This window comes from Watersipora subatra, chromosome 5 (assembly GCF_963576615.1).
Source record: "Watersipora subatra chromosome 5, tzWatSuba1.1, whole genome shotgun sequence".
In the NCBI taxonomy this organism is placed as follows: Eukaryota; Metazoa; Bryozoa; class Gymnolaemata; order Cheilostomatida; family Watersiporidae; genus Watersipora; species Watersipora subatra.
Genome location: NC_088712.1, coordinates 19,536,305 through 19,560,293, shown reverse-complemented (window position 1 = coordinate 19,560,293; position 23,989 = coordinate 19,536,305). Strand labels below are relative to the sequence as shown.

At 34.6% G+C, this 23,989-nt stretch overlaps 1 protein-coding gene across 5 annotated transcripts in view; it reads right to left on the bottom strand.

Annotated features, from left to right (window-relative positions):
- The window catches only part of LOC137396524 (protein PALS1-like), a 76,536-nt gene that overhangs the window by 16,099 nt on the left and 36,448 nt on the right, over positions 1-23,989 (bottom strand). For all 5 annotated transcript variants that reach the window (XM_068082830.1, XM_068082834.1, XM_068082833.1 and 2 more), the window contains 5 exons: positions 23,053-23,331; positions 18,391-18,624; positions 17,559-17,649; positions 12,661-12,821; positions 12,297-12,428 (listed from right to left, as the gene is read on the bottom strand). In XM_068082830.1, coding sequence (XP_067938931.1) covers positions 12,297-12,428; positions 12,661-12,821; positions 17,559-17,649; positions 18,391-18,624; positions 23,053-23,331 — 897 coding nt within the window. The remainder of the gene's footprint in view (positions 1-12,296; positions 12,429-12,660; positions 12,822-17,558; positions 17,650-18,390; positions 18,625-23,052; positions 23,332-23,989) is intronic.

Below are 23,989 nucleotides of genomic sequence, written 5' to 3'. Positions count from 1 at the left end.
AAGTGTTTGCTGTCATTGCCACTGGCCAAACTTACAAATTGTTTTCTTCAAATCTAATTAGTCGACAATTTGAGGCAAAAAACAAGAAATTTGCACAAAAACACATAAAAGATATCTACTTCCAACAGAGGAACTAGCTAATAAATTGAAATAACACAACTTAATAGAATTCCATAACATGGAGGTAATTAAACTTGGAGACCATTCTGTTATCCAACAGTTTAATTTTTAATGATTTATAAAAACTGCATCGACAAATTTCTGCAAAATGTGCAGCATATAGAAAAATAGTAAAAATGAAAGTACATCAATCCTATTGATTATTGATTATTGATTAGCCAAAGATTATATGTGGAGATACTTATTATTACTAAACATCATATTTGATTGGTTGGAAGAGCAACTGCTATTAATATTAATAATATATTAAATTAAATTAATGTAATTATTATTTAACCAAAAACCATTTTTAAAGGTTAACTGAGCGTACAAATTTATATCGAATTAATAGCAGCAAATAACATAACAGATTTGGGTTTCAACAATATTTTGTGAAATTTTTACCAATTATCCGGTTTTTGTGAAATTTTTACTAATTTACTAAATTTTTGAGTATTAAAAATAGACTAAAAGATTCACCATCTTTGCAAAATATCAACAGAAAACAGCTGTAAAGCTATATAATTATACTAGCCTAATGTCCAGCGTTGCACGGCTATTAAAAAACAGCTTGCAAACAGTGACAGGTAATGTAGTTGCCTACCACTTGCCATTAGCCTGGCACATAGCCAATGAATAATTTGAGTACGCTAGTATCTGTATTGCTAAACTTCTTAGTAAGAGCCGTGTGATCAAGCTTTAGTGACATTGCGTAATGCAGAGTGCTGTGCATATGCTAACCGACACAGCTACTCATATTGCCTAATGAATTCATTACATCTTGAGTAGCTTAATTGGTAAGATTATCACCTGGTGAATGGAAGGTTCCTAGATAAACCCAGCACGAAATGGATGTTTCATTCCCAAATTTTAATAGCTATTGCTGGACATACCACATGACAGACTTTGAGATTTATATATATAGAAGAAGATTAATATCACTCGTTTTCAAACTAGATTATTCAATAATTGTCTGTTCAATTCCTTAATTACTAAGCAGAGCATATGTCGAAAGATTTTAAAGCGAGGATTGCCAAGAATAGCTAATTGTTAGAGAAGTTTTCAAATTTTAAATTTGTATAAGAATACTGGCCAACAGAAATGCTTTTGTCCCACAGTTGGCTAATCATTGGCTAATAAAAACAGTTCATAAGTCTGTGTTGTGCAGAAAAAATAACTGCCCTGTGTCTTGCAAGCATGTCTACTCAAGCTTCAAGCTTGTGTCGCGAGTGTTTTTGTTTCTAAGACTAGATTTTCATTCTTCTAACATCAGAATCATTGCGGAGAAATAAAATAGCATGATTGCATTAGTAAAAATACCTGTAGATGTGATTTTAAAATGCTGTCAGTTAACTCTAAAGGAATATCGATAGCCTACTGTTGATGGAATCATCCCTTTTTTGTAATTGTTGCTCAATAAGTTTGTATTGCATGATTATACTATAGAATAGCATAATATAATATGCAATAATTTAATACATAGTATGATATAACAGAATAAAATATAGCATTATACTAAGTTGTATCAAGGGTTAACAAGTTAACTATAACATAATAAATAAATATATATTGTAAATATATATAAATATAAATAAATATAAATAGAATTGCATAATAATTATACAATTATATTTTGCATAAAGGTCATCATAACATAACAGACATTAACTTTAGTTATTACATCACAGACATATTTAAGTATTATGCAGTTTTATATTATATAATGTGCTGTTGTATATATATAAAGTAACAAACTATATGAAATAGTATATGGGTGATAGACATGACATAGGTAGAAATGATGATACAGCTGCGGAATCGGTCTACCTTAACCCTTTAGCGACCGCGGGCTTACGGCTGGAAATTCCCCAGCGTACCAGTGCATTTACTATGGCGATTTGAGCCTTCGACACCACTGCGTAAAAACTGCATCAATTTTCTTTAAAATTGAGGTAGTTACATAAATTAACATGCATCGGAATCCTGAGAAATTTCTCTACAAGCTGATACTTTTTTAATGTAGTTAGCTTGCATTTGCTTACCTGCAAGAGTCGCAATTCGTTGAAGCTACGAGTTTTTTTATGTTAGTACGTCATTTTCGATTGTATTTTATATTCACTAAAAGCAATTGGCAATGTTGTATAAAAAATTCTTGCATGGATTCATATGTTCACAACAATTTGCAAAAAAAAATTAGTCGTCCAAGAGCATTGAAAGCGGAGTTATGAGCTCCGATGTATAGCGGGAGCGCCATTGGAAAAGCTCGAGACGCCATGTCCATAAGCAGCGCAAGACAGTCATCCGACAAGTTTGCTCCAACCTTCGTGCAAATTGGCACAAAACTGCAAATGAATATGCATCTGGAAGCTGAGACATTTTCCTGCAGAATGAGATTTTTTCCTCCACACAGCTTGCAAAAACTTTGCAGCTAGACATCTATATATGCGCAGTTACAATTTTTTGCTCTGAATTTTTATGCATTTCTTGAGACTAGATTTATGTAAAAAATTTGCATATAAAGTCATTGCAAAGATTCATGTGTGCTGCAGCAAAGATTAACTGGATGTGTGCAAGAAGAATTGAGTCGTGAGCCTATATTCACACATTTGGTGAAGCAGCAAAAGACAGGAAGCAACATTTATGAGCAGAAACAGCAAATCACGGACTGCTAGATTGCAGAACAATATGAGAACTGAACTATTTGATTAGACTGCTGCTCTGAAGATGGCAGTGTGCAACAAATACAGCACATCAATGCACAACTAATACAATAGATTAGCAAATGTATGTACAAAAGCTAGAAATACAAAGCAGTGAAGCATTTGCAGAAACTAAATAAAATACCATTTGTAAATAAATTTAGCTAGCATGGTAAGGATCAAAACATGACTCGCACAAAGATATTCCAAAATTGCCTCCGCTGCCAGTGCAATCAGCTTGCTCATCGACAATGTATACAGACAATTGGTGCACATAGCCAGAGACAGCAATGGAAAGCAAATAACATAATTCCAAATTTAGATCTTTTAGATGGAATATGCTGTCTGAAGTTGAGCCAGCCTTTCTATGCCAGCAAGCTTTCATCTACAAATATAAATTTATCAGATAGAAAAACAGGATAGAACCAGTCGCATGTCATGGCAAAAACATTTTTTAATTTGAACAATTTATTGCCAGCAGGGTCTTCAAAATTGTCAATAAAGTGTAAACTTGCTCCTAATTTTCTTTCAATTTATAAACTGATTAAAAATCAGCGTAGATAATAAAGGAATGTGGACCAGTAAGGCAATAGAGTAGGCTTTTTGAAAATACCTATATGCAAAACTAAACAAGCAACTCGCCAAATATTTATCATCAACAGGCTCCGAAGCATCGCAATGTTTTTGAAGGCCATATTTATTCGTTTCGTTAAATAAAACATTTATCATGGCCGATGTTTAAAAAGCTTTGAATAATAAAAACACTTACCTGTTTAAGAATTCAAACTTATACTCCTGCCAGGCTGTCAGCAAAATGTAATTCTTTTGGTTTTAAATCAGCTCCTCTCTGAAATCCGTCATGACTCCCTCGTTCAACGCCGGCCGTTTCACTCTCACTTTCGTACTCCGATTCACTCTGTCGAATTTCTTTTTCACTTTCATCTTCTTCTTCATATTCTTCTGCACTGAAATCCTCTGCTTCACTTTCATACCAGTCGAGATCTTCCTGTAAACGAATCTTTTTAGCAGCGCTTGAAACATCGCGTCCGTTCACGATGATAAGCTTTCCAAAAAGAACGATCAACTTTTAGCAACGTGTTCTTTTTGCACATGCGTATAATGGACTCATTACTGCCTCAAAATAGTAGTGTGATATCTTTTAAACCTCCTAAAAATATTAATTAAAAATTTTAGTGCCGTTTTTAAAATAAATAAATGAATTTAAAAAATACGTATCGAAGACTCAGATCTGACGGGCAATTACGGGTTTGGTACGCTGAGACTGCGCTCTCAGCCCGTAAGATTACGGGAACAGGAGTCAAAAGGTTAAACCATAACTGCCACGTAAAACTTTGATTTTATTTTCTAGGTAAATCAGATACGCTGATTCCGATTTTGTACTCAAAATAAATATTGGTCCACTAACTTTCAAAGTCATGAAGGCTATTTTACAGCGTTTCAATATCAGTCTCAAAAACGATACAATCGGCACAACAAGCTCCGCCCATAAATATGTGACGTAACCTAGCTTTTTAGGAACGCAAGTTGGAGATGTTTACTCCGATCTAGAATTATAGAGATGGATATTTTAAAACAGAATATTCTTTAAAATCATCCTTCAAAATAATCTCAGTCTTTTATGAAAGGTAGATAAACTATTAAAAATTGCTCGTAGCTTGTTACAAGATGTTTAATAGGCTGAACGCTGAGAACAATTAGCTCAAAAGAGGGCGATAACAATGCTAGCTCGTGATAAAATTGCGCATTTTTGAGTCATGTAAGCGGACGTAAAGAAGGCGGGGCCAAGCAAGAGAAGATATATTTTAAAAGCCTGATAAGAAGGACAAGGCAGAGATAGAGGCAGTCTCTCTGCAATGTTGTTAATTGTATGTGCAAATATTAACTTCATGAATGTATATATAATGCTCAAATATATATTTGCATCGGTGATTCGCGCGGTGTATTTATTCTTGTGGAGAGTTAAGGGAACTGGCAGTTTCCTTTACATTAAAACAATGCAAACTAAAGAATAAATAGCTCATTTATATTTTTGGTTTTATATTTGATAGCTATTATGTTTAATTTCAAATACCATGAGACTCTCTTTATTTACTTTTCTTTTTTCATTAGAATAAGAATTAGATGATGTCAGAACTGGTCCCATGGTCTCCTCACCACTCTTACCATTCACGATGTTTTTCAAGATCCATGACTTTAAACCAGCAAAGAAATGTATGAGAAACTTTAATATTTTTTCAACTCTGTAGAACTGAACAATGTGCAAGAAAAATGCATACAAATAGATATATTGCAGACTTTTGAGAAACTCTGGGCGTCATATGGCCAAAAAGTTGTCATAAATAATGTCTTTTTAGACGTTATTCATGACATAGCAACTCTAAAGATCTTAGCTTTGCAAGTTTTTTAACATCTAAAGCTGTGCAATGCAGATGTTGCTTATAGATGTCATGAAATGGGAGTAAATGTGATCTTGTTTAAACAGCCACCTGTCGATTGTCAGCTGTCAACTGTCAGTTGTCGGCTGTCAGCTGTCGGCAAGTGTTAGCTAACTCAATTAACTTTTAATGCTATAAATTTTATTTAATTACATTTTATAAATATTTCGTACTAAAACTAACTTGAGCTGTTGAAATAAATAATACATAATATATAAGCAACATCTGCATTGCACAGCTTTAGGTGTTAAAAAACTTGCAAAGCTAAGATCTTTAGAGTTGCTATGTCATGAACAACGTCTAAAAAGACATTATTTATGACAGCTTTTTGGCCATATGACGCCCAGAGTTTCTCAAAAGTCTGCAATAATACAATAATATAAAAAACTAAAACATCAGAATTATTTCAACAAAGAGCACCAAAAGATGCTAAAAATTTGTTTTGCATAGTTGAAATGTTTTTCTTATGCTAGTATTGCAAAAATTCTACAGCCAATGCGAAGATGGCGGCAAAGAGACCAGCGACAGGCGATCCTGTAGTGAGGGACGAAGGTCCATTATACCTGCCGAGAATACCTAGGAATATCGGTTTATTCAATGCGCAAGATATCACGTCCCGTCAAGGGATCGGCATTCTCAACACAACGAGAAACTATGTCTCGACAACACCTGCTTATCCAAACTTTCTACCCGACACCAGATTGGAACTAAAACTAGGTCTGGCAGTAGACTTCAGGTTTGACGCATTTGAAATAGTACATATGGGACAGACAGTCGATGAATTTGTTGTCTACGACGTTTGGTGGATTATCAGAGATACAAAGCATACATATCCCGAAGCAGCTATATATGTAAACGTTCAAACTGGAATGGTGAGTGTAAGGAACAACAAGGATGAGGACATCTTTGATGCAAAAATCGAAGGCTTACTGGAGGATAAAATAGATATATCGTTGAATTATCCAGGAACAAAAGTTGTCTTTGGGACGATATCTGATCATGCAACAGTTAACATGGTACGTAGCAATGTCGTAACGACCATCACAAACCGTACACCAAATCAACTGGTTTTCTCAACAGTTATCGATAATAAGACTCCGATAGTCGGTTTTGGCTCAATGATTAATCCAACGACGATGGCCGTACGGAATGAAACGGACAACCGACACCCGATAAACAAAGCTTTAGTACTAATGCATGTGCTCAAATACTGCTACTGTGTCTTGCGTATTCATGACCTGCCCCACCCAAAACAACTGTTGTACCGACAGAGCCCATATGACGGTATGTTGATATCCTCTGATGAAATGATGGCCTGCATGCTTTCGAACATGACGACTGTTCGCTTACGACCAGCTCTCACTTCCTGTAAGCGAGTCATTTTCACCGACCTTTTAGACGAAGATAGCAATATTCTACTCACTTTTGAATTCTTAGCATTTGACAATGTTGAGCATCATGAAGGCGCACTCGAGGTCAAGGACAATTTCGGTAACTGCATTTTCAAGTGTCACGGACTAGGTACGCTTATGCCTATGCACGTCTTTAAAGCCTACAAACTTAATGAAAAGAAAGAATTAATGGGTATAGTTTCGCCTATCACAGCCAAATGTGTCGAATTTAAAGACAGATGTGGCAATCGGATAATGTTTCAAACCAACTTAAAAGCGACGAGAAACCGTTTTGATTATGGAGAAATGTTACCTACTGACCGGAAGAGGCAGTATTTTGACATCCAAGAGCCGTCCAACTACGAAGTGCACGTCGAAAACGGAAAATACAAGATAGCTGAAGTGGTTTTTGAACCGTCAACCACACGCATCAAGTTTGCAAATGATCTTTGCTTAAAGAACGACTGGAAGGCTTTAATTTTGTTTCACGCAGTCAAGTTTGCTTTCCATGACCATAAACTAATGCGGCTGGCTGTCAAGGTCTGCAACTCTACTTACGGATATAGGCCAAAGGTCGTGCCACCTAAACAGCCAATAACATCGCCAGACATCGACTGGGACAAGCTGACAAAGGAATTTGGCAGCATAAATGTATAGGACAGCTAACAGGAAGTAGCATGCCATCAAAAGATAATGCTCTCTAAGCTTTTTATATCAGAATACAATAAAGTCGAGCAAGCTAATAGACCTTTCAAGGTCCTTTTAAGGTTGCCAGTGGTTCAGAAGATTTTGTTAGGCCATCAAAAAAATAATTTTCTTGCGCTAAATGGAGCTATCAATACAAAAAACTTTAACATTGGAGTTGCTCTTCCTTTACTTGGTTGTGCAATAGCAATCTAAAACTAAGAGATGACCTCTAAAAATGAATAGCTCAGAAATAGAAAATTTGAAGTAAAGGTAGACGCATACATGGAGTTATCAAAATAAAATTAGCTTTAGACAGCAAGTATCTAGCCATAGGAATCAATATTAGCAATATCATATATTATCAATATCTAGCCATATAATCAATATTATAGATAATCAATAAATATAATCAATAAATATAGAATCAATATTTAATCAACCTTTCAAGGTACTTACACTGAGATAAAGTACGCATACCCTAGGAGACTTATATTTCGCTAGTATTTAGTTTCGTGAGTAGCATACAGAGTAAAATTTCGCTGCAACTGAATTTCGCAGCTCTGATGAGTGCGAAAATATTATGATTTGAAAATAAATGCAGTGGAACAAACATAATTGGATTCCTCAGGTTCAGTTCACCGATAAGAAAACATTTTTCAATTTGGAACTAGTTTGTAATTGTGAACCGCAGGTAGAAATGTGTGGACGAGATCGATAATGCAATTTGATGGCTTGCTGCCATTTGTTTCTTGGACTATCAATGAACAAAGCTATTTAATTCCGCGTTTTCACTCGTTCGTTACGATAGTTTAGTTTCGCTCATGAAATTTTCACGAGGATGACTCCGCCAAATCGCAAAAGTTAGATGAGGCGAATACAAAAGTGTCCTAGGGTATGTGAGTTTAGGAATATCTTATTTACATACATCTATGTCATAGTTGGTTTATAATTGTAGACTTATATATATAATTTATAATCCCACGACTAAACGAGCGGAGCGAAGTGTGGGAGTTTTGATGATAAATGCATGTGCACACAACTTACGAAAATTATTCATCAACAATGAGACGAACCCTCGTCAAGAAATTTCATCAACAAATTTAAGCATCGTTTTGTAAAGTCGTTAAAGTATAATAACGATACAAAACACATTTAAACCTATTTAAATATGTTACCAAGACTTTGAAGGGTTACCACAAATTCCTAAAACTAACCCATCTGATAGGATTATACACAAATAGACGAAAATGGACGAAAATCACCACAAAACGCTTGAAAAGCTTGGTTTAATAAAAGTTAAGACCGGAAATTGAAACGCCAAGCGACAGATAATAGAACGATAAAGTCTTGCGCATTTCACGAAAAAACAACGTGCACTTTTCACCAGTCTATAACATTGTCGAATTGCCAAAGGTTTCGGCAATTAACATAGGAGTACAGAAATCGTTTCATTTTTGCCGATTTCAATTTTTTCATTTTCATTTGCCGACACATTTGAATACTTTCGCATTCTAACTGATGTCCAACACAGTGTAAGTAAAGCAAAAGGGATATTTTTTAACATTTTTTATGAGATTATTACAATAATTAATTATAAGTTTGTATGACTACAGAACAATGGCTACGTAGTACAGATTTTCTAAAAATCTATGCCGTAGCTATGCCGTTTTGAAATGTAAACAAAATTGTGCATTGGTTTTATATTATTACTATATAAATAATATTGGTTATTATAATAATATCAGTGCATTTTACTTCTAATATTGGCCAATATTGCCTTCCTCTTTTTGCAGGAGGAGAGATATAAACATATAATCTTTTCCTTTCATTATTGCTATTTGTTGTATATAATAACACCCACACCCAGTACATTACAGCTACCATTGCAGTTATCCTATTTGACTGCTAATATTGCATTTCTCAACCATCAGTACCCTTTCTTTTTTCCAATATCACTTTGGTTGTGGGCTGTATGACAGTGGAATTTCTAGTTATATATATAATTATATAAGTTTCAAGATGGCAATGTCTTTGAACAAACATTTTCTTTGCAGAAGTGTGTGAAATACACCTATGAATTGTTAATATAATTTGTCTCAATGCATCAGGTTTACAAAATGATTCTATGCAACAGGTAGGTACATCTGCCAGAGGCAAGGTGAACCTCTGGCAGATGTACCTACACAAAATTGAACCTCTGGCAGTTATATCTGGCAGATGACCGCCAGATATAACTGCCAGAGGCATGATATTGCACTGTTGTACATGTACTTAAAAATCACTTAAGACTCCAAGTTGCTGACTAATTAATAATAAATACTATCATATCTTTATCTATATATACATGTATATTTCTCAAAGTGTGTTGTATATGTATTCTAGGTTTGATTGTCTGGCTATAGAAATTATTTTAGCATTGCGCTCACAAGTTACAAACATCCAGTTAAGAAATTTCGATCTATGGCGTTATCATATTTGATATTTCATAACGCACGCTAATTGTTTTAGCAAAGCACCCCCCACGTTACAAAGCTCCGAGGAAAAAATATTTTGGGACTTATGAGGCCCGATGCTTCTTCTTCTTTATTTCGTTAAGGCTAATTTGTTCAGCCTCACGATATCGACAATAATTTATCTACGAACCTGAAATTTGGCAAATTGTGTAGTGATTAAATACGTTATTAAGAGATTCAGTTGCTCACAATGGCGAGTTCAGCGTTATTCATTACGATAAAACGGTTTCGCAAACATAAAATCATTTTAATGATAAAATGTCAGCTAAATGGCGTATTTATTGGTACTATGCGCCCACATGTCATTACGCCCCCATAAAACACGATGCTTTTCGCCAAACCGCATCAACAAACATTTCTCTCTCGAAATAAATATTGGCGACTTTTGTAGTGCTTTTTATTTGGTCATAACGATTTTTGTTTTTGCACTTTGTATTAATTGTATCATTACCAAATAATATGTTTCATAGTTTACATACTTGCTATTTATTTTACATCTACATTTAGTTCTCTACTTATTTATTCCGACTGCTCAGAATACTTTTTTCCAGCTACAGTATGTTTTTTGGATTCTGATTTGGTATCTTGCGCTCCGCAATCATTAAATAAAAATAATTATTTTGTTTGTTTAAACAATCTTTTTACATTATTTCTTTTAGTTCAAATTAAAAAATCTTTGTTTGTATGTTCCCATCAGCGCTTGCTTTGTGTATTAGCTTTTACATCTTTCATTTTAAACCTAAACAATTAGTAATCCGTAATAAATTTCACATTTTACAACAAACATTTGGAAGATTACTGTAAGATTATCTGTTAGATTATCTGTGAGATTTACTGTAATACTTATCGTATAAGATTACAAGTATGAGTTATTCCTCACTCTCTTATATTTACACAAATTTACATACTTTGAGAAATGTATAGATAGATAGATTTACATTCTCTTATTACATTTATAAACTTTGTATAACTTTTGAAGTTTATAATATAAGGCTTTAAAGTTTGTTGCAATATCTTTTTTAATTCAACTTGCACTTTTTAAACGTAATTGGAGTATGATATCGTGTTTGAAGTTTAAACATTATTCATTTTCCTATCACTGTTTTCCTATCCTATTACTCAGTTTCCAATCTTTATTATTTATATTAATTTTTCATTCAACCATTTTTGACAGACAACTACGAATGTACTACCATAGTACTACTACGGCAAACTACTATTTTAACTACGAAATGCTACCATATTCTGTCATATTTTATATCAATCTGCTAAATAAATGTATTCTCAGAAGTTACACATTGTCTAATGCATCTAATGAAAAGAACCTGTTCTGCACAAAATCATTAAAGTATATATATATTGTATACATATGTATGTATATATAGGATATAAAGTTTCCAAAGTTACGATTGTTTGACAAAGTTTGAAATTAATTAATTATTCTATTAATTTATTTAGACTACACAAAACACTTCTCTCATGATATGTAGTTTGAAAGTTAGAATACCAAATGTTGTTATATATGTTAAATACATATTAAATTTTCTGTCCAATGACTTTTTTATAACCCAGGCAACGCCAGGTAGCGCAGCTAGTACGTTATATAACGATATAAATTATATATTTTTATATCGTTAATCGGTTATACGTTAGCAATATTAATACAGAAAATCGTTAACATTTACACAATTTAAAACTTGCGAACATAGACTAAATATACTTTATTCAATCAATTAATTAAATAATTCAATGTATCAATATTAAATGAATTGATCAATAATTGCAAAACACTAGAATTGTTTATTTAAATTCTTGGATCTGATTATTAAAATCTGTACATTTGAGCTCATGGTAGTTAGCTTTGGAAGAACACAATATTATAGATGTAGGTTTTTGTAACCACACGTGAAATTGCTTGACCTTGTATTCACAAGTTGACGGTGCGACATGTTCTCATAACCTTGGGCAATAGCAAGAGACACTTACAGGAAACTAAACTGTCAGAAGCTATCAAAAGGTTAAAAAGTAGGATGAGCTATGTGTCACCATTGTTTCTCAAAAGGGTAAGTCAAGTTATAGGTACAGATAGAGACAAATGTTCACTCTTGCCATGTGTACACGTCTCACAATCTATCGTGTTTTTTTATGTCATCAAGTCGTTTGCACATGCGCTCGTTCACGAAAAAGCCGCCATATTAGTAGAAAACGATCGCTTTCCTTTTATTTAATAGCACTTTTTGGTTTGATACTGCAATAAAAAATTGCAAACAAAAGCATCGTTTTCAAACATTTATTGCAAAAGCTTCGTGTTTTTGATGATAAAATTGTATATAAAGATGGCCAACAACGATAAAATTACGTCACGAAAAAACGAAGGATAGCCTCACAAACCTGCCACCAATGCGGGTCATCTCTGTTTATAATCTGTAGAACGTCTCCTATCTGAAAAGATAGACCTAGCTCCACACATGGAATGAAAGAATCTTCTGGAGCATCGTAGTCAAACTGAGCTCGCACTGTTATCTACAAAATATGTGACAGAGCACCTGCAACTTGCTTCATTCAACAACATCTAGGTTGATGTATGTTTTTTAAATCAAAATCAAGGCTCAGTTTATTAAATTTTATCATTTTGACACATACTTCAAAATAAAGCACTAATGGCTTGTGTTTTCATTTAACCTCATCAATAATGTGGGTCAGCATTGAGTCACGAATATTAATCTAGACACGCTATGCAGGTGCCTCTACCTACCTTGCGCCGTGGCATATGCCTGTTAGAGACACCGATGTGCGCAGAAGATGCAGTCCGTGTAACAAGTTTGACATCTCCAGTCAAGGACATCATAAGGTCAGCTACTTCATCCACTGTTTTACCTTTGATGTCTGTGTCATTCACCTCTAGCAGTTCATCGCCTATAATTACAAACCAATGGAAAAATATTTATATACTTCTACCACAAAAGTATGACGATCAAGTATGACGATCGATCTTCTCAGGCGCACTGTCATTAAAATCATGGCAACCACTACAGCAACCACAACAAAAATTATTTCAACCTTTCTTTCAGTGTGGCATTCAATTAGAGGTGGCATTCAAATAGAGGTTTTACAGTAAATTCCATAATTCTTTTGATGCAGTTTTATAAGCACAAACGAAAGAAGAATTTAAATTCGATATTGCAAATAGACGATTCATGATATATCATAATAGCATGAAGTAAAAAAAAAACTTGTAAATTTTCGCTAATATTTTGTTTAGTTTAACTTAAATAGAAACTGTTTGTGTGCGTGATAATTAGAAACATTTATTCCATTCCGTGTGCGTGAAGGTCGTGGAATGAGCTTATTATAAAACTAGACAGGCGTGCAATTTAGTTCCAGTATGGCTCTCTCTGAAAATCGTCAGGTATGAGATAAATCACCAATACACGATTATATCGTTTATGCAATTGGCGTTGCCGCTTTAAATTGCAGCGATTTTCAAATTGTCTATCTTAAAGGTTGACTTGCAACAAAATTCACATTACAGTTATTTGGTATCAAAAGATTCACCATCTCTTAAGGTCCGGCCACACGTAACGAATTATTCGTTCAATCTGACCGAATCCACGAATTTCACAGAATTCACAGATTTATTCTGCCGAATATCATAGATTCGTCTGAGCTGTGCATGCACACCGAATTCGTTAACGAAACGCGTTTAATTGGCTAACCAATTTTTTTAGCGAGCACGATTCTAGTAGCTTTGACAAGTGGTATAGTCCAAGACACGTACGACGACACGCAATAAAAATATGACCGCTATATGACTTGATACATACGATGCAACTGCCTATATGCGCTAGAGATAGCGACTGTTTTTGCGACGGAGCTTTTGCTGCATAAAAAGAAATTATTATTATTGAAAAAGAAATAATTCATAGCTTCTAAAACATATAAAAGAAAATTTTGGATACACGATGAGAAGTTCCTGTCATGGTGAACCAACGAGAGAGAACCAACAATAGCGCATATAGGCCGTTGCATCGTATGTATCAAGTCATATCGCGGTCATACTTTTATTGTGGGTCGTCGTACGTGTCTTGGACTATACCACTTGTCAAAGCTACTAGAACCATGCTCGCTAAAAAAAATTGGTTAGCCAATTAAAAGCGTTTCGTTAACGAATTCGGTGTGCATGCACAGCTCAGACGAATCTATGATATTCGGCTGAATAAATCTGTGAATTCTGTGAAATTCGTGGATTCGGTCAGATTGAACGAATAATTCGTTACGTGTGGCCGGACCTTTACTCTGCTGTGTTGTAGGTTCAAATATGTGAAAATGTGATTACAAGCTTTTAAAAACTCAATAAGGAACAGTTGATCGCAGCCATCACGAAAACAGCCGTAGGTTGAATTCCCTCTCAAAATGGCTCAAATGTGACGTAGTTGAACACAATGTGCTTTTGTTTACACTTTCATCCAACCTCATTCGTCGAAATATTTTCACAAACATACTGCATGCATTCAAGAAAACCATGCCTATTGTCCTTACGCGTTTGTTTCATCATCATTGTAATGCTGTTACTTTAAGCACTGATATCTCAAAACCTACCATAAAAAATTGTTTAATTTTTTAACCTTAGCTTAAGGAGTGCATATCATCCTCTGATAAACATGAAGAGCCTGTTGGTCACCTGTGGTGGTCGAAAAATGCTGCAGAAATTGTTTGCGCTGTTTGGCAGGCAGTATGGACCACATGATCGGATTATGACAGATTAGACCAAGCCGAGACAAAACTGTAAAGTAGCAAGCATCTATATTTGATAAGGGCTTTCCGGCAAAACCCGAAGTGTTTGTCATAAACTAGAGCTACGAAACGTTTTATATTGAGCCTTTTATTGGCCTTTCAATCCACGTGATAACAATACATGTCAAAACAATAACCACAAAGTTTGAGAACGCCATCGAAATAAATTGATTCCAATCTACGGCAGTTTCGTGATGGCTGCGATTAACTGTTTGTTTTTGAGCTTTTAAGAGCTTGTAATCACATTTCCGCATATTTTGCATCTACAACATAGCAGAGTAAGACATGGTGAATCTTTTGATAACAAATAACTGTAATGTGAATTTTGTTGCATGTCAACCTTCAAGTTTGCTTTTCCTTTGAAAATCACTGCCAAAAGGTTAAGTCACCATATCCTGAGGCTTTACCTGAAAACCCCATTGATGAGCTTTATATTTCCATTATTATGTTTCTCCAGTAGGGTAAAAATAATATATTGTGAAGGGCGATATTTCGACTCAGTTTAGACCAACTTGGCACAACTTTGGACAGCTCAACCCGAGTCATACATAGGGAGGCGGGGCTTCCTAGCCAAGATTCATATAAAAGGCACAGGCAAGAGGAGAAGGATCAGAGCCCATCTGAGCTTGCTTGTGAACTGCTGAATGTCTTATTCTATGGTCAAAAGCGTAGCAATTGCATGACTCATTTTAAAAATTTAAACTCAAAGCATACCGAGTTATTCTTGCATGTGAAGCTGGTAAAGGTGACAGCACAAATCCTCTACAATATTATCTGTTTTATTAATCTACTAACTAAATGCCCGGCGTTGCCTGGGTAATAAAAGTATTTGCACAGAAAATTTCTATTTAATATATAACAACAGTTACCATTCTAACTTTCCAACTTCAGAGTTAATAGAATTTCAATTAATACGCAACTGAGAAAAGGATGTAAAAGCTATGAATCGTAGGAGCTTTCGTATTCTCGAAAGCTATGATAACACATGTATGATAACACACAATAAAAGTACGAGTACAATTCAACATAGTACACACGATGCAATGCACTGCCAATGGCTAATTTGAGTAAGCTAGTACTTTGAGCACCCACTAATAAGAGCCGTGAGAGCAAGCATGAAATGATGTTGCGCCGCGCAGACCGGTATGCTTATTTTCACCCACATAGCAACATAATGTACACCGCCCAGTAATTCTATCAATCTCATGTAGGTTAATTGGTAAGATATTTTTTATCAGGCGAGGTTTCGAGATCAAATCTTCTGCAATACAGATTCTTCATTTCAAGAATTTACTAGCTATAACTGGACACACAGAACTATACACTAACTTTGAGATTTATATAGATAATACACAAATTGAAAGTAAAACCACAACTGTTTATGTTTAGCAATCATAAGCAAATAATAACTTTTTGTGAGCTATGCGACCTTTTTTTGCATCTAGTTGGTCATTTAGATTAGTCTGTGCGGTTGATTTGCTCTTTTTTTCACCAACAGCAATTTTTTTCGAGCAACCAAATCCCTATAATGCTGTAAACCACTAAGCCACACCATGAGTAAATCACAACAAAAATATATCCCCAAAATACAGGGAAAAAAAAAAGAAGTTGTCTACTACCTTTTGAAAGTCTGTCTTTATGACACTAATATTAACCCTTTGAACCCTGGCCGGGCTTGTCAATGTGTGTATGTCTGGGTATGTCAAACAGTAGGAGATTTTGAGACTTTTATTAAACATATCTAACTATGCTCATAACCTAATGATATTTGCTAATGCAATGGTAAACAAATCCAACTACACGCAGCAAATGTCACCAGATATGAAAGAAATCATTTCACAGTTCTTCGGGCTAAAACCATACTACGGATTTGTACAATTTTAACAAATTCTGACAATTTTTACAGTAGCATCGAATTCGTTGAGCACTTGTTCATCATCATTGCATGACTCAAAATATACTGAAAAGTTATATTTAGTATCATAAAATTGTTTATTTGCATCACAATCATTTATGACCTACCAACAAATGAGTCGTATCAATTTTTGTGCGGTATCGTTCTAATAATTTATTTTATTATAATGAAGGAAGTAGATAAAGATATTAGAAAACTGTTACAAATCGAAATATCTGTTCTAACATCCTGTGCAAGAGTTAGTTTGATTGACAATGCTGTCACTTAGAAACAGCTTTTGTGAACAAAGCCATGTGAATGTCGGAACTCCAGCTGTTAAGGATTCTGACACACCCTACGCAATGCCGGAAAACCGGCCGTTGGTTTCAAAGGGTTAAGCGTGAGTATTTTAACCAATGTAATAAAGATAAAGATATTTGAAAACGATAAAAAATAGAAGCAAAATTTCCAGTCTAAAGCCCTAGGCAAGAATTAATTTGATTGGTTTACGTTGTTACTTAGAAACACACTTGTAAACGTAGCCATGTGGATGCTAGTATACCGGCTATCAGGGCTGCTAACACGCGCTACGCGATGCCGGAATATTGACAGTTAGGGTTCAAGGGCTAAAAGAGTGGACAGCACCTAAACGTAGTAAATTATGAAATCACTTCAGGAAGGTGTTATTTCCATCATCCATTTTATAAACAAGCAAAACCAACAAAAGCAAAGGGAAAAATAAAAGCAACAGGAAAATGCTGTTGATCAGACCTGAAAAATCAATTCAAATAAACCCTCGCCCGAAGTTTAAGTGAAAGCACGAAGTAAAACCCATAAAACGTTTTAAAACTAATTTTTGGGCCCACCAGTATCAGTTCAACAAAATAGTTCATGGCAAGTAGGATATAGTAAAACTGCTCAAAAGTAATATTTTTCTCGTATAAGTTTACCCAATATCTAAATACCTCGTTTAAGAAGTTTGGTGCGGTCTGCCATTCCCCCTTCTATAATTCGGGCCACCACTATGGAGTTGCCCTCACTTCGGACAGTTGCACCCTACAAGTACATCGTCAAATCTCCTTCATAACACTAACTGATCAATGTTATACATATATATATATATACTAGCTGTGCTACCCGGCGTTGCCCAGGTAATAAAAAAGTCTTTGGTCAAAAAATTGATTTGTATTTAACATATAACAACATTTCCAATTCTAACTTTCAAACTATATATCATGGAGAGAAGTTTTTTGAGTAGTTGAAATAAATTAAGAGAAAAATAAAAAGAACTGTAAAGGTTTTAAAACTTTGTCAAACAACTGTAACCTTCAAACTATTAGCCAGGCATATTGCCAATGGAAAATTCCAGTAAGCTGCTTATTAAGCTAGGCTTCTAATGACAGTAAGCTATGACTATGCGTCTGCATTGTTGTCCAGCTACAGCTATTCTAATAATAACTATAGCCGGAATGACCGGCAGATATACGACATACAGACAGACTTTGAGAAATATTTATATTTATAGATTGCTAAATATATATTTTTTTTGTTGGCCAATGAATGGCATGCATGCAAATAGGGTAGCTGGTCAATGAATATCATGAAAATAGTGTGGTTGGCCAATGAATGACATGGAAATAGGGTAGCTGACCAATCATTGGCAAAAGATTTAAAGAATAATCAACAAGTAAATAAGATAGCTGAACAAATGCCAGATATACATGTGATACCTACCCAATGAAGTACTGCCATATAAAATAGCTAGCCAATAATCAGACAGTAAAGAAAACAACTAACCAATGGTTCTGCATTCTTGTGCAATGTTATGACTTTCACATGTGCATCATTGGATAGACTAGTCTCCACCTTATAGACATCTGTTAAGCCTTTGCTTAATGTTGATTGGTTAGTGGCGATAGAACTCTTTTCTGATTGGTCAGTGTCCGGATCTTCAGCTTGTGACTTTATTGACCGTGAATCTGACCTTTGATGGGTAAGTGTTGCTACCCCGTCATGGGCCTTGAGCACAGCCTAGGGAAAACCATCCAGAAACTTGAGAATTTATTATAAAACCATAACCTACCCTGTGACATCACAGCTAACCATATGTTAAGAAGTACTCTTTGCACTCCTATACTAGCAGAGTTGAAACTAAAAAAACTAGGTTGTGCACACGAGGATTTATTCTCAAATGAACAAAATAAGATAACACCTCAACATACACTGGCACCTATATCGGTCTTACTTCCGGCCATCAAAATTTATACTAGAAAATAATGTTGGTTATGACTGTTTTCGTAATTGTCGATATCAAGAACGAGAGAGAGACAGACAGCCACGACACTAGTGATGTCACTTTTTATCAATTTTAATGTTTCTGGCGGTCAAATCATCTCAAACATAAAAAATTGCAAATGTTAGAAAAATACTGATACCTTCTAATAAATTCTGCTAAAATTTGGTATAAGCTCATCCTTAAGACTAATTTATTAACCCTAATAAATCTATAGAATGCAAATATACCGCTACACATCGATAAGCCAGAAGTAATTAATTGGCTTTAAGGTTTGCTTCGTAGGCAGGAAACTTCAGTTGGATCAAATATTCTCATAAAAATAAAATACATCTTGTCTAATTAATTCCGAATAATAACAAAAAATAATGACAAACACTTCAAGTAATTACATATATTTAATTAAAACAAACACATTATAGAAAACTGCACAAAAATAAATGTAAAAGTCTAAATTTTATGTGACAAATAAATGACTCTAACTTTGAGTCATAGGTCAAAAAATTTAATTTAAAAATTCCAGACTTTACTACAACCAAAAACTTGAAGACTTGAAAATTTTGGCTATACCAAACCTTAGTCAAGGCCTGCTGCCATTGATTCCTGTTGATAAGTCCAGAAAAAAGTAGCCATGTTGAAGGACTGTTTAAAGTTTAGGTATTTTCAGCAGTTCCATTTAATTCATTTTCACAAATATATTAAAGATTATTAAACAATTTTCAAACCTACTTGCTTGCTAAAACAAATCTCAGTAAACTGTCATTGCATGTGGATATTCTTCTTTAGCCTTGGGGACTAAATGAAAAATTGATACGCAAATTGTTAATTTGAGCCTGAAGCTTTGTTGCGCCTCGCATTGCGATAAGATAGTGTCACATAGTACTGACATGAGCTAGCATTAGCATAAACCTACGGGATATGACAAGTTGTACACAACCTTTAACAATTACTTTGAAAATATCATTGCTGGCTGCTTTAACATTCTTAGACTTAATTTAACTCTTTCGTTACTGCGATAAATTCACTATTCTGACCAAATTAATTCAAACGAATTTTCGAAAATTCGGTATACTGCTAGTATTTAAGCAATATCTCAAGAATCAATGCAGATATCGGTTTACTGCAGAATGCATCTTCAGAACAAAATTCTCTACAAGATAAGTATGAAATTGTTTACTAAATCCCACTATCACAAAATTTCTGATACTTCCTCTGCATTGAACGAACACGGTGAATTTCTTTTTGCTATGACGGTAGTGATCTGATTTTCCTGTTTTAAAAAAACAAGTAGAAATGGAACTGCTTAGCAAAAAGATTTTGATTGGTTGCACGTGATTGGCAACAAGGTTGGTTCATTGGAGACCAAATTTGATTGGTCCAGCTAATGTGTAGGCTTCGTAATGAAAAGAAAAGTGAATCCCTATTGATTAGCCGATACATCAGCTTACAGTAGTGAAAGAGTTAATATCTGTTCTTTTAGCAGAGAAGGGTATTTTAAACACTACATGTATATGTCAAACCAGTTATTAAATTTTGTTAGCCAACTGTTGGCCTTTTTTGTTTTATGATTCTTGTATGGCATAATTTGGAAAACCTTTGTTTAAAATGACATTATATCAAAGATTGCCTGCTAATATAAGTTCTCAGGCTACAAGGACATTATCATGCTATTACCATGACTTATTGCAAATGTGACAAAGGTCAGAGAATATAATAATTCTACATAGCTTGTGATTTAGACTCACAAACTATTGTACTGTGTATGAAAAAGAAGGGCTGTTGTTATTACAAAGCTAAGGCTAATTTTTTGTGTTGACCGCCCACACATTACAAGATAGCTAGAGCAGTTGGAATTCCTAGTAGTAAAGTGCAACACAAGTCCTTTATCCTAATGCCCGTTAGCTATGACAATGTTAGCCTTTTATAAAGGAAATGTCAACTGAAACCGAGGGGATGCCCCTAATTTGAAAAGCATCAACTCATAACATAACGTAGTTCTGAGAAAATCAGCATGGAGCTAACATAACCTAGCGTAGGTGTTACTTAGAAATAAATGTGTATGAACAACAAATATGTGTGGCACTCAATCCCTTGTATGTTCTTTCGACATGTCAGCTTTTTAGAGCATTTAGATTCTCTACCTAAGGAGGTACACATGACAAGATATCACAACATATCTAGTGCAAGTAGTAACAAACACTCTTTTAGTTTCATGTGTCCATAAACGAGGAGTTATCTTCTATCTGCTTTAAGATATGCTACCAATTAGGTGATTACTCTATCGATTACCAGCGAACAAATGCAATAAAACATTTTTAGCAAGCACCGAATGTGTTTAGTTATCATCGCCAATAACATCAGTGTACTAACAAAGATCTTGGGCTACGGCTTTTGTACAAGCTCGTATGTTTTTATCCGATGCCAATTCGACTTTAACCTAATTCGGTTATCATGTAACATCATGTAACTAATTGAGGCACAAGCTACCGTATTCTTTCCTAAAACCGTCACAGTAAAAACACAATTAAAATTCAAACGCTTCATGCGAATGTTTTTATTGTGTGGATATGAATTTGCAGCTGCACACGTTGAGTTACCGCGTGATTAGTGTTTCGATGGACATTCGCACATTGCAGATGTTTTGTTAAAAATAGATAAAAAATCTTATACAGATGCCAAAGCGGCGAGTTATATTAGCAGGAGTTATATACTCCTGCTAATATATTGCTCAAATCAAAATAGGAGTGACTGAAATGTAGAAAATATTTAAAATGGAATAGTTCGCGCGGTCTTTCTTGCACATCATTCGCAAATGCTGTTTCCATCTTTCACAAACGTGAAATATTTGATAAAAATGAAATATTTGATAAAAATGAAATATTTGGTAAAAATGAAATATTTGGTAAAAATGAAATATTTGATAAAAATGAAATATTTGGTAAAAATGAAATATTTGATAAAAATGAAATATTTGGTAAAAATGAAATATTTGATAAAAATGAAATATTTGGTAAAAATGAAATATTTGGTAAAAATGAAATATTTGGTAAAAATGAAATATTTGGTAAAAATGAAATATTTGGTAAAAATGAAATATTTGGTGAAAATGAAATATTTGGTAAAAATGAAATATTTGGTAAAAATGAAATATTTGGTAAAAATGAAATATTTGGTAAAAATGAAATATTTGGTAAAAATGAAATATTTGGTAAAAATGAACTATTTGGTGAAAATGAAATATTTGGTAAAAATTTGTGTGTAATAAAACTTGCTTAACTTGTGGGTTTTTGCAAATTCCATCTTGCTGATGATTTGTGGAACTGCAAACTGCAAACCTGCAGATCAACCGCATCATAAAAACAGTGTACTCGTATGTCCACTAAATCTCTAAGTAGAAAAATATGTGTATAAATTTTGTGTATAAAATTTTGTATAAGCTCGTATGTTTTTTATCCGATGCCATTTCGACTTCACCTAACCTAACGAAAAATATGTGCGAACAGGCATCACTAGTTGCTATAGCTGATATCAGCTATTGCGTTCAAGTTGCAACGTTACCTGTCTCTATTCTTTCAGTCTCTTTTCAACTATAGACATCGTAATAGCACTTTCATTTTATCCGGGCGTTTTAACTGTGATCAAGTGTTGTCAATTTTAATTTTAAAACATTCTAGCGGTCAGATTCCGTCAAACAATGAAAACAATAGAAAAATACCGATACTTTCTGGTAGGATTTGTTAAATTTTGTCAAAGTTTAAAAATTGAAATTAAAATCTGTTCTTTTGAAATTTGTGCAAGTTCATCATTAAGTTAGTTAATGTTAACATGTTAACATGTTAACTCATTGAAGTGTGAGTAAATGTGTGATCGCATTTACTAGTACGCTTTGACGAATTGATGATTGTTACAATAGCGCCAAGATCTGAAATGATTGCTGCCTAATCTCCTATGACGAAACAGTTAGTTTCATGCAAACAGTTAGTTTGCAAGCTGCAAACTTGCAGATTAACTGTGTTATGAAAACAGAGTGTATGTCTACCCCGACGGGTAGGGAGTCCGAAACCATCCTTATTCAAACCTTCTAGCAACATACCGATGCTGGCAGTTTTGCACTAATCATTTCCATGAATCAAAGCTATCTCTTATGAACTAATCCATCAACATACCGAAATATGAGACGACTCCAGAATATCGATGAGTTGTCCTCCCTCGTGGCTGATGTTATTATCTGTATCCCTAATAACTTGGTTACCGAGGCAATCTTTTATGCCGCTATCAAGCGTGTGAAGTTTGGGATTCTTTTCGGAAAACTGCTGAACAACTTGGGACGAATCCTCCTTCATTCTGGCTCGTTTCAAAACATCACAGACTTTACCAGCCAGTGGTTTGGAGGCTAAAGTTACTGGGAATGTGTTGCGGAGATTCTTGCTTAGCCTTAGCACCAACTAAAATGAAGATTAAGGAAATGTATGTCAGTAAGCAATTTATAGGAATGTAAATAGAACTAGTTCACCCTTTAGGATTGTAATTAGGGATGGCATTTGTAGTTTGGAAAGGTGTGATCGATTATTGTTGGAGTTGTCCCACCGATAGCGATAGAATTATCAATGAGCAGACAGAGTTCCCCGATAGTTATCGCATAACTTGGCAGCTGGTAAAACTATCGTATTATCAAGAAGATAACTTCACTAGGCAGATGACCACGCATGCCTGAAAAGATCGAGGATTGTGGGAAGGGACAGGAAAAGGAACGTCTCGCGTTCACTTAAACCTTTAGCCAACATTTTTCTAACTGATTCGAGGGGAGAGAACGAGCGCTGCTGTTCTCGAAAGCGGCCTCTTGCATACTTGTCCATCTAGTGTAACGGCCTTTGAGGACCAGCTCGTATGCTCGTATCTCAAAGATTACTCATATCTTAAAGGTTGACTTGCAACAAAATTCACATTACAGTTATTTGGTATCAAAAGATTCACCATGTCTTGCTCTGTTGTGTTGTCGGTGCCAAATATGTGGAAATGTGATTACAAGCTCTTAAAAGCTCAAAAACGGACAGTTAATCGCAGCCACATGAGACCGCCGTAGTTTGGGTTCTCTTTCCAAAA